At 45.8% G+C, this 12,048-nt stretch overlaps 1 protein-coding gene across 6 annotated transcripts in view; it reads right to left on the bottom strand.

The window, feature by feature from the left end:
- Positions 1-1,999: 1,999 nt before the first annotated feature.
- Positions 2,000-12,048, bottom strand: part of FAM110B (family with sequence similarity 110 member B) — a 124,036-nt gene continuing 113,987 nt past the window's right edge. For all 6 annotated transcript variants that reach the window (XM_070392201.1, XM_070392199.1, XM_070392202.1 and 3 more), the window contains one exon: positions 2,000-5,694. In XM_070392201.1, the coding sequence (XP_070248302.1) occupies positions 4,235-5,347 (1,113 nt within the window). In that variant the 5' untranslated portion in view covers positions 5,348-5,694 and the 3' untranslated portion in view covers positions 2,000-4,234. The remainder of the gene's footprint in view (positions 5,695-12,048) is intronic.

Consider the following 12,048-nt stretch of genomic DNA (forward strand, 5'->3'; position numbering starts at 1 on the left):
AGTGGATGGAGCATCGGCCTGCAGACTGAAGGGTCCCAGGTTCGATTCCAGCCAAGGGCACATGCCTGGGTTGTGGGCTCGACCCCCAGTGCGGGGCGTGCAGGAGGCAGCCAATCAATGATTCTCTCTCATCGTTGATGTTTCTATCTCTCTCTCCCTCTCCCTTCCTCTCTGAAATCAATAAAAATATATATTTTTTAAAAAGGGCAAAGGCAACATAGAAACTCAAAATAATCTCACTGGTTGATAGTTATATCGGATCTTGAAAGAGCACGGATCTGAAGGTCAAGGAGGGAAGAGAAAGCTTTCCTCACAGAATGAAAACTACCAAACCTTAGCAGCAGTGGTGATTTCAAAACATGTCCATACCTTCTTGAATATTCCTTCCTTTAAAAGATGAGGTCTAACTCCCCTCCACGAGTGCAGGCTGATTTGGTGACACACTTCTCAATGAACTGAATGTGGTGGGTGGGTGTGCTTCAACACGCTGGATCACAACAGGCATCCTGACTTCCTCCTTGCTTCCCTGTGGGTCACTCTCTCTGGGGGAAGCCAGATGCCACGTTGTAAGGATTCTTGCCAACACCAAGTGAACCATCTTGAAATTAGATTCTCCAGCCCCAGCCGAGCCTTCAGATTATACAGCCTCGGCTGATGTCGTGTCTGCAGCCTAATGAGACATCCTGAGCCAGAACCATATGGCTAAGCCACTCCAGGGTTCCTGAACCACAGAAACGGAGATACTAAACATTTATTGTTGTAAGTTGTTGAATGTTGAGGAAATTTGCTACACAGCAATAAGTCATTAACACAGTGGTAACATGTTTCCAATGGAAACTTCCTTTGCTGGGAGCCTGGCACCTCGGATGGGTGGCTGAAGGGGACAGAGAAGATGAGGTCTGAAAGGTAAGTGCCCAACATTCTTTGTTAAGAAGTTAGGATTTATACTATCAGCAAAATACTCAAGCTGGAGGATATTTTTACACAGAGGACATTTTTACATAATTGGAGTTGATTTTGATATCTCTGGCATGAGATGGGCTGTGAAGAGCCTGGCTGAGAGGGAGGGAGACTTCCAGTTAGGAAGTTCTAGGAACAATAGTTCAGGTAAGAGAAGATGAGAGTTAGAAGGAAGACAATGGCAGAGGAGGTGCATATGGGAGAATTGTCTTAAAAATTGCTGTTTTTTTTTTTCAGAAAGAAACCACAGTTTCCAGGGCCATCCAGTGCAATCATATTTCGCTCTGCATTGTAGAGGGGGGAAAAGTGTGCTGAACTACATCACAACCCTGTATTTATACCATCATCAGCGCGCGCGCGCGCGCACACACACACACACACACACACACACACACCATACTTACTTCTATGCTTTAATAAAATAAGCATTTTGCTTAAAAGACTTCACCATTAGGAAACATCTCCCTCTTAGGATTTACTATTAAGCATTTGAATTAGTCCTTTATAGAAACTTTAATCTCAAGAACAAAAAGAAAATGAGTGCCTGCCTTCTATAAAGGGAACCAAAAATAAGGCCACAGAATATTAGGCTTGAATTATAGTGGGATGATTTATATCCCCATTGGAATACAACTTAATGTGGTTTCAAAATGTTGAAAGATTCAATAGGATTTATGACTAAAACAGCATTGGCATAGATATTAAATTAGCAAAGAAATGCTCATCTCCCAAACAAACTGGTTTTCTTAGAAAAAGAACATCTATTTTTGGTATTTCAATAGCCCCAGAAAAAGATGGATATATAAATGCTAATAAGCCTTAAATATTTTAAACGGCCACATTTCTATCCCAATGGTGAAGGAATGTGTGTGTGTGTGTGTATTTTCATCCCATTATCTTAATTGCACTGTATAATCACCACTCATAGATGAATTTCAAAATGTTTCTTTTGGGAAGTACAGTTCTAGTGGAACTGAAAATTAATCAGAGAAGCAGAAAGAATTCAAAACCAGTAGAGAGAGAGAGTCAAGGAACCAAATTTGATTTTCAGAAGGAAAATGTTTATGTACAGTAATAGCTGGGAATCACATCATTTCTGTTTCTGAAAATGACGTTTTAAATAATACTTTCTTTTACATTTACATATTATATGGAATTTTGAAGCAATGTTAACTTTCAAATAATTTGATTCAATAAATACTCGTTGAATACTCAATGTCCTAACAGGAGAGAAGACATTTCCACCGAGGGGAATATTTCTCTTAAAATAAATGTGAAAATCTAAGTTCCTTGAGAGACTCTGTTGTTGACCACAACAGTCACGTGTCTATTGTGAAGCCTGAAAAAGGGACTCACTGGACAAGTGACCTGTTGAAAAAAGAATGAATGAATGAGTGACAAATGTATGAACACATGTCATGTTAAATGATGTTGGGCCTCTATAAAAATAAGAACAAGGCTATAAATTTCCAAGGTATGTCTCCACTGTAAGAATTCATACATAGTTACAACTCCAGAGTCTAGTGGAAGATGTAAAAGATCTTGTTGTTTAAGAAAAGATAAAAATAACTGAAGTGTGAACTAAGTAACAAAGAGGCCACATATTTTAGGAGCCTTGATGCAACTATTTAAGCAGAAGCACATTGCTGGAGCTGCAATTAAGAACACTGATGTCCTAAATAATTGTGATATGGGGAAAATAACGTAATAAAACAATGTTTCTTGAAGAGCATCAAAAATCTGCTTCTGGCTCACATGGCAAAGTTAAACTTCCATGGAGAGAGCAAAGGAAAGTACAAAGAGAAACCACCACCATTAGTGCCTGCACCAGAGCTATTTATTAGCATAAGTTCTCCTTTGTTTTCTTCAAGTTTTCATAACAACTGAAGTATGTACAAAGTCTTACAGCATTTACACCATAAAAAGTTTCTTATTAGCTGATGAAGTCTAAGGTAGTGCTCCTGAATTTCAGAGCATAACTACAAGAGCAATGAAGCAGACCACTGCATGTGTACCTCTTGCTACCACACCACAACTGTCAGCTGGTTGACAGCTAACTGGAAGACAGGTTATTGGCGGGGAAAGGGAATGAGTTGATATGTAGCACTAGAGACCATGGGGGGGGGGGGGGGGGACTCTATAGTGTCGTGTTTCTAGTTTCCTAGGGTTCTAACAAAGGCCCAGAGCCTGAGCGAATAACATAGGCTAGACCACACAACCACACTGCTCAGATATGATTCAGCTACCCAAGGCGTCCACTGTTGAATAGGAGGCTCGATACTAATATGGCTGGTATTTCCGTGTGGGTTCGTGTCTTCAGATAGCACAGACCTGCACAAGCCCTTGTCCTCTCTCCCAAATAAAACAACAACAAAGGAAGGGAAGGAGGAAGGGAAGAGAATCAGCGTGGCATTAGTAATTGACCAAAAATAAACCCCCCCAAATTTAAAGACATTGAGTAACAACTTCAGAGTGGCCATTCCTGCCAAAAGATTAATAGTAGAAACTTCTGAACCAACCCAAATCAGAAGGATATCAACGAAACCCCGGACATTCAACCTCCTAGATATAATCACCTTCATTGTATCTGATTGTCTTTTCTTGGGGTCAGTATTACACAGAGTCACCAATGTTTATTTACACACTAAATAGGACACAGGACATAGCATTGCTGCCCCAACCATTACTTCAGCAAGGGGCAAGAGAACTACAGTATGTAAGGACTTAACATCAGGCTCACCACCTTCTTTCCTCAGAAAACCCAGCCTGGTTCTCTATCTTAGGTCAGTGACTCTATCAGTTTGGTTAGCAGGTTCCATTTATTTCCCCTCGTGTTTTTGGTGTCACACGTAGACAAAGTGGCTTTTTGTTTCAAAAAGATGCTCCTCTCAACTTAAAAGCCAGTTGATAAAACTTTTAATTAAGACACAATAGCGCGGGATATAAAACACAAGAACCACATAAATATTGAAGAAGTTGTATACCGTTTTCGGGTGTAAACAGTTCTGCTTGAGATGAAAGCCCTAATCCGATTCTGGCCTGAAACTTTTTGGCAGGTGACGTGTGTTCAGCCAGGCTCTGCAGCGATGGTTGACCGGGACGCCAGGTCAGTCCCCATGTTGACAGGCATGCAACTTGAAAACATTGCACAACAAGCAACACAAAGAGAGTGGAGAAGCTCACGACACTTCAAGGAGACCTCACGACCTTCACAACGGCGGATGCACAGACAAGAGACCCACCCCCTCCCTCCTTCGCACACGCGCAGTGTCTCTTACACGTGGGAGACCTTCTGGGACTCTCTAGCTTGTTTGATGCTATATAACCACTTGATGATCCTGGCATTCCTTTCGATCGCAGAAATGCCGTATGGCACCCGGTCGTTGGCACTGTCCTCGTTTCTAAGGTCACTGTTACTGTCCTGCGACTGTTCACAGTCCGAGCTGATCATGCTTGCACTGCGGAAGTTGAGGGATATGATGTCAGAATTAGCCCTGGCAAAGTTTTCCATGCCCAGGTTTTCCAGCTCCTCGGGGTCCAGTCCGCAGTAGTTGAAGAACCTCTCCACGTCTGCGTCCACGCGGAAGTACCTGTCACTCAAGTCCGACTTGGACCGCTGGAGGGAGGGTCTCCGGCTGACTCCGCAGGCTGGCTCGGCCTGGTCGGCGTCAGGGGACTTCATGGGGGCGATGGCTGCAACCTTGGGTTTGGGAGGCAGGGGAGGGGCGGAACTACTGCAGGGGATCGCCTTCAGGGGCTTCACACTGGTCACTTTGCGGATGTCCGAGGAGCTGTGGGAGACGTGCAGGAAGGACTCGGCGGTCTGCTCCAGCAGCCTCCTGCCCACGTGGGAGCTGCTCTCCTGCGGGCTGCCCCGGCCCTGCGTCGGGTAGACCTTCAGGGACTCGGCGAAGGAGTGTCGGTGCAGGTCGGTGGCGTCGGGCCGGTGCGGAGGCCAGTTGCGGGAGCTGTGCTTGTGCCCGGAGCCGGAGCTGGAGCCTTCCGAGCTGTTGATGATGTTCTTCAGGATCTCGAGCTTCAGGGTCTCCCTGTGCACGCTGCTCTCGGTCTTGGCGTTGGGCCCGAACACTCGGAGCGTGGGGCTGCCCAGCGCGCGCTTGGCGCCGGGGCACACGGGGGGCTTGGCCAGCACGGCCGGCTTCACGGGCTCCTGCTTGGCGTTGATGACCTCCTGGCTCTTGACATACTTGGCCTTGTCGGCCTCCAGCCTCTCCACGGCGCTGAGTCTTTTGGGGTTCGGCTCCGCCTGCCTGCGGAAGTAGTCGGGCCCCTTGTTGAGGATGCGCAGGGGCACCGCCGAGGTGAAGGTGCCCGCGGGGCTGACCGGCTTCACCATGCTACCTGTCTGTAGGGTCTCCGTGGGCATGGTGGGTGGTCTCTCCCCGGCGGCCGTGTTGGATTCTCTGCTGGGCGCCTCCGGATGCGCTGAATAGACACATGTACACGAAGCACAAAGGGCAGCGGACGGACCCGGGAACCTGAGTGTCAGCAGTAGCGGCAGCGGCAGCAGCGGCGGCGGCAGCGCCTCATCTCACAGCCCATGCACCGCACTGTGGCTTTACACTCACTTTCCCCCGGTCCAGGTCCAGGCAGCCCTGGTGCAAAAGGGCCACGAGCCACAAGTTCCTTTAATCTGCTTCGCCGCCTCCTTTCTTCTCCTCGAGGACGTGGGAGTTTCCTCCTCCAGGTCTTTGTGTGCAACTGCAGGCAGAGCTGAAACACAAAACAACCAACCACGGGTTAGGATGGGCGAGTGACATCACGGCTGTAGCAACCCGGAGCCCCGTGGCGGGTGCCCCGCCTCCGCCGGCCCCCCGCCGGCCCCGGCGCCCGCCGGTTCTGGGAGGCGATTCCCGGGTCACAGAACGCACCGCTGCCCCGGGGCCAGCCTCTCCCCCGAGCACCGCAGGCAGGGTCCGGCGTCTGGGAGAAAGCTGCTGACATTTCCCACGCGCGCGCGGACGCTTCCAGCTGCCTCCCCATTGGTGGGAACCGCCTCTGCTCACGCCGGGTTGGTATTGCTTATGTCAAAACCCAGGAAATGCTAGACGAATGTGGAAATGCTGGTTTAGCAAAGCCCAGTTCCCAGTTCATTAAACGCCGCTGGGTTCCTAGGAGTCCCTAAGTGGTTTACACTGCAGCACAGGCGAGTTATGTCTCATTCGCAATGAAGCAAAACTTCTGACTTCTTACTACCCACCTCTCAATTAACACTTGAAACAAGCACTGCTTCACTCTTCAGAAACTAAAACGATGGGCAGAAGTGGGATTGGCAGTGAAGATGGAAAATCTTTTAGAAATCAATGTTTCTGTTATCTTATGTTCGCCAATCAATATATTTGAAAATGCTTTCTCCTGGAAACCAAGAATGCTCATGAAGTTCAAGCTTATTTTTTTAATAATAATAAAAAAACACCTAGAAATACTTCTAGATTAACTATAGAAGTAGTTTGAATTTAAATACTCCATCATTTTTCACACTTAATGAGCAGAAATTAAGTTTCTTTGTGGAATGTATTTCCTCCTCCCCACTTCTTTCCCCCTCCCCCCCCTCAAATCAGAAGAACAAGCTCTTAAGATGTCAGCCATACCTAAAACGTTACTGTATAGTGAACTTGTATAATAGCTAAGCATTCCTGGAACTAATTCATGGTTTTCTGAACTTGATTACCCGCCCCCCCCCCCCCCCCCAACCAATATGTATCTATAGGGAGTTTTTCTACTTGCATTTACCTCTGCAGTCCTGGGCACAACTCTCTTTCTCCATACTGCTGCCAGAGAACACTTATGAATGCATCAGCATTTGAAAGTAACTGGCTAAGACCTTTTTAGCTTCTTTAGTTATAATAAGGACTATTAAGAGAGTAATGTATTCATCTAATAAGTCAAAAAACTAATTTACAAAATAAGTAAAGGATATTAACTATAAAACATCTGCTGTCGTGGTAAGAAAATGAAGTGTCTATTAATAACAGGGGGGAGGGGGGCTGGTATTTCTCCTTATCATCTTTTGAAACTCTTAATCTCTAAATACACCCATTGTCATGTTTCATTAGAGACGGTTTTTGTAATCTGCAAAAGGGTTTGTTCTAGTAAAAATATTTTCCTGTGCGAGATTTGAGAAGCCCCAAGGCAATTCCTACATAATGATTTTCTTTAATTGCGTGGTTCCATTATAATACTTTAATGTAGTTTTAAAAAACCACCTCCTCTTATGAAGATGAAGTGAAATTGTTTCTTTGAACGTATCTGGAATGACATGCCAGAAGAGGAGCCGTGATCTCTCTGCACATCCTCTGGGTCTGCCATCTACCACCCTGGGCTCCCCTCACTAGGAAGGTGACCTGGGGCCCCTCCACTAAGGGGCTCACAGCCTGGGCTCGGGAGGCAAAACCCTCTGGATCACCCCCAGGGCACTTGAGAGAGGTTTGTCCCCAGGACAGGCCATGTTTCTCTCGCATCTTCACTGATGACCTCTGCAGCTTCCAAAATTCATCCAGGGAAGCAACAGCAACAGAAGGCTCAGAGGCCAAGTGAAAGACAGGATTGGCATCCGCACTCAGCACCTTTCTGCCCATGGACCTCAGCAAACCCCCAGCAAGCAGGAAGAAGGCCCAGTGGGCAACAGGAGACAGAGCTCAGACCGCTCCTTCTGCGGCCTTGACTCCTCACCTCTGAACTTCAAGAGGTGCTAGGATGAGATCCCGATCCCTTCTCCATCTAAAATCATGTGGTTCTGGGGAGCTAACAAGAAGTGAGTTATTTCCAATTTCAAAATGGCACCTGGGATTGAACTTTTGTATATGGTTCTTGCACTTGCTGTTCTTAGGAAAATGTTCTTTGAATGCTGAGCTATAGTTAACATAAAACATCCACTGGCATTGCCCTAGCTAGTTTGGCTCAGTGGATAGAGCATTGGACTGTGGACTGGAAGGTCCCAGGTTCGATTCCACTCAAGGGCACATGCTCAGGTTGTGGGCTCAATTCCAGTGGGGGGCGTGCAGGAGGCAGCTGATCAATGATACTCTCTCATCATTGACGTATCTATTTCTTTCTCCCTCTCCCTTCCTCTCTGAAATCAATAAAAATGTATTTTAAAAAAAATCCACAGGCATTAAAGTGGGAAATGGCCTGTTTTCTAATTCCATCATATTAGGACCAGAAGTCCAAAATGTCCCGACTTGCCATCTGGCCCTTATGTTCAGGCAGGCTTTGGTACCATTTGGAACACTAACTAACAATCATTACTCTCAACTCACAAGACTGAGAAATACCTGTTTTGAACACAACCCCAGCTTCACCCATAGAAGTGAAAACTGGTCATTGCTCATGTGTGTTATGACAGAGGAAAGGTGGTATATTGTTTGAAAGAGGGTGTCTGACTAATTCAACTCTAAGTCAACTAACAGCTCAGTGTCTAGATCTTATCTGTGAAAAGAAATGTATTGAATCAGTGAACTTGAAATTGTGTTCAGATTAAACATTCTTGGAGGCAAAGTAACCAAAGAAGCAATTTCAAGAATTCTCAAAGAAGTGATTTTCCAATTTCCTAACATGTCCAATCACAAGACATTTACAATATGAATAAAATCATCCCGTGCTGCCTTTTGATTTTGGCTAATAGTGTTTGTGCTTACTGACTTCAGTCTAAGAGTTCAGCTTGACTGGGGTCACTCTCATGCTTATTTTTGTTTTTGTTTTTTCATTTCAAAGCAGAGAAACATCCTGGCCATTCAAGTAAAAATGCAGTTTCCCAGGACAATGTTAACTTGAATTCTTTACAAATGTAATAGAAATGCACTAAAAATATAAGAGTGCTTCCTGAAGTATGGACTGTGTTCAATCAATTGACTAATACTTATTAACTGAGCAATTATGTGTAAGTAACTCAAAAAGTTTTTTAGTAGAAGATTCAAAATACATCTGATGACTATTCATTAAATAATGTTGATGAAAATGTGGCAGGATTGTCACAAAGGACTTCCCGTAAACAACTTCTCAGTAGTTAGATGAAAAAACAATGCCGAGAGGAAGAACTGGAGTTAAAGGCATGGGAGACAGGGCACCCATTATCAGGGCAGCTCTCGATGGAGTTCATGGTACATTCAAGACAGTTCAAGGGCACTGATGATGGCTGGCAGAGAGTGTTAGGGGCCATCAGTGAGAAACCTACTGAGGGTGAGGAAAGGGAAAGATGGACTTGGATTCTATGTTGAGTAATGGGAGGGCACTACAGGGGAATGAAGCACGGGCAATCTCCTCCAGGCAGCACTGTGAATCGAACAAGTCTGGAGGGAAGAGTGGAGGGGGACAAGTTCTTACCCCCCGAGTTTTCACTGATGTCAGGTGGGCCAACAAAGATAGCAATGGGTACCGGGGGACAACTTTGCTTCAGCTGAGTAGGATCAGAGCAGCCTTAAGCTCTTCGCTCAGAGCTGTGTGAAGGGCAGTGGCCAAGTGTGCCTGCCCTCATCTCAAACAGGCTGAGCTTGAACTCCGGGACCCCTTAAAGCTGAGGAACATGGAGACTGGCTCATAGCTCAGGCCTGAGAGGTTCGAAGGCAGAGTCTGCCATGGACTCTCCAAACACAGGATGCAGGAGAGGGGAAACTGCATTTCCATGAGTGTGGGGTGAGGATTTTCTGGGACCAAGCATGTACCTGGGGGAAGGTGGTCAGTGGTTATCTTAAAGGGAACTCTCACCAAAGATTTTCCCTTACCTCGAGGAAAAGGCTGTGAGCTTCCCCTAGCGGTGGGATGCGTGGTTGCCCCCAGGGAATCCGAAAGTTCCCCAAAGAATCAGCCTAAGTGCCCATCAGCAGATGAATGGATTAAAAAACTCTGGCACATCTACACAATGGAATACTATGCTGCTGTAAAAAGGAAGGAACTCCTACCATTTGCAACAGCATGGATGGAGCTGGAGAGCATTATGCTAAGTGAAATAAGTCAGTCAGAGAAAGATAAATATCACATGCTCTCACTCATTTGTGGATTATAATCAACAACGTAAACCGATGAACAAAAACAAATGTAGAGACAGAGAAGCATCGATCAGATGCTCAAAACTCGGAGGGAAAGCAGGGGAGGGTGGGGGTGAGGGGGAAAGATCAACCAAAGGACTTGTATGCATGCATATAAGCATAAGTGATGGATGTGGACAACAGGGGGTGAGGGTGAGGGCAGGATTGGGGGGATGAGGAGACATTGGGGGGATAAGGACACATTTGTAATATCTTATTCAATAAAGGGAAAAAAAAAAGAAAGCTGTCTGAAGAACCCCCCATGCCCAGGGGACACCAGATTACAGGAGTCAGAGGTATGGAGAGGTATGCCATCTTTCCCTTAACAAGCTGCCCGCCCCTCACATTCGTACTCCCACGCGGGGCCCTGAGAGGTTAGAAATGACACCTAATGCGTGGGAGAAGAGCCAGAACAGGGAGAGCAGGGAAAGCTGGGGGAAAAAACAACCTTTATTAAGTTCCCTATCCCCTCCCCTCCTCCAGAGGTTTCCAAGCCAACACAGGCCTGAGCTGGGAGAGGGAGGAGGTCATTTAAACTGAAGAGGCTGGAGTTTTGATCATGATGTTGCACTGGGCTCTTTGCATGCCTGAAACTGATCTGAGGACTTTGAATAATTCACAACTAGCTGAAGAGGCTATGGGTTCTGTCTGAGATTTCAAACCAGGGTAGAAAGGAGAACTCAGCAGAGTGAATTCCTAGGGCACTGGAAAAAGAGGATACCCTGTTCTTCTTTATCCCCTAATGGATCCAGGCCAGACAATAAAGTGCATCCCATAGTATTCCCTTCAGGTTTTCTGTTTGTTTGCCTGTTGACTCAGTGCCCCTCCTCAGTTCAGAGCCAGGTCCCAGGGTCAAATGGGTTTCTCTGTGCCCGGCCACTTACAGCCCTGAGACCCTGAGCAAGCCACTCAAGCTGGGTGTACCCCAGTTTCCTCATTTATGGATGGTTGACCGCAATGGTCCCTACATTTCCTGGGGCCGATGTGAGAATTCCACGAGGTTCCACATGGCAAGTGCTCAGTGTGGGACTGGGCACCAGGTTTGCTCAGCAAATGGGAAGCTGTTATTAGATTTCGTCCCCGGCGTCCACAGTTGGTACTGATAATCACCGTCATTAGATTTCAAGCTTTATGGTAACTGAATGATCTTTTGTCCTAAAATGATTCCATTACTCTCAAGTGACAGTGTGTGCACTATTTCTGTCAAAGTGGGTTGACTGTGCAGTTTCTGTCTCAAAGGTCACTCACGTGACCCCATTTTTATTTGAGTTACAAAGAAAATATGTGGTTGCAAATTTCAAAGCTAACACTTATGTGAGTGTAACAGGCTACAGTAAATAATAAAGCCATTATTGGAAATGAAATCAAACCTAAAGTTGCTCGGAGAAAAACAGCAGGTCAAATCTCAGTGCATGAGGGTGTCTCTAAAATTATTTAAGAAAACTCGTTTCACGTGCTTTGTAAGTAAACCCATTATTTAAAAAGGTTATGGTTTCTCTTAAAATGTCTTCCTCTCATTTAAGACACTCAAAATGAAGTAGAGAATCAGACCAAAAAATAAAAATAAAAATAAAAATCATGCCCTAACTGGTTTGGCTCAGTGGATAGAGCATCAGCCTGCGGACTCAGGGGTCCCAGGTTCCATTCCAGTCAAGGGCATGTGCCTTGGTAGCGGGCACATCCCCAGTGGGGGGTGTGCAGGAGGCAGCTGATCGATGTTTCTCTCCCACCGATGTTTCTAACTCTCTATCCCTCTCCCTTCCTCTCTGTAAAAAAACAATAAAATACATTTTAAAAAAATCACGCTCTGGTTGAACACCTTCCCTTGGCCGAAGGTAAAGAAAGTGTTGCTATGAAAGGGCTGACTTGAATGAATGTGAGGGAGCCCTACCTTTTACCTGAGATTACAAACATGGATGCTGTGCACAGCCAGTGCCCAAGTCGTTTGGAAATGGAATGATTTGCTTGATGAAAATAAATAAAAGTAATTAAAGAGCAGGGCCACTAGAATTCATAATGAAAATCCAGTAGGACTGCTTGCCTT

Source organism: Myotis yumanensis, unplaced genomic scaffold (genome assembly GCF_028538775.1).
Source record: "Myotis yumanensis isolate MYYU_CA2020_CCGP unplaced genomic scaffold, mMyoYum1.0.hap1 SCAF_15, whole genome shotgun sequence".
Lineage (NCBI taxonomy): Eukaryota > Metazoa > Chordata > Mammalia > Chiroptera > Vespertilionidae > Myotis > Myotis yumanensis.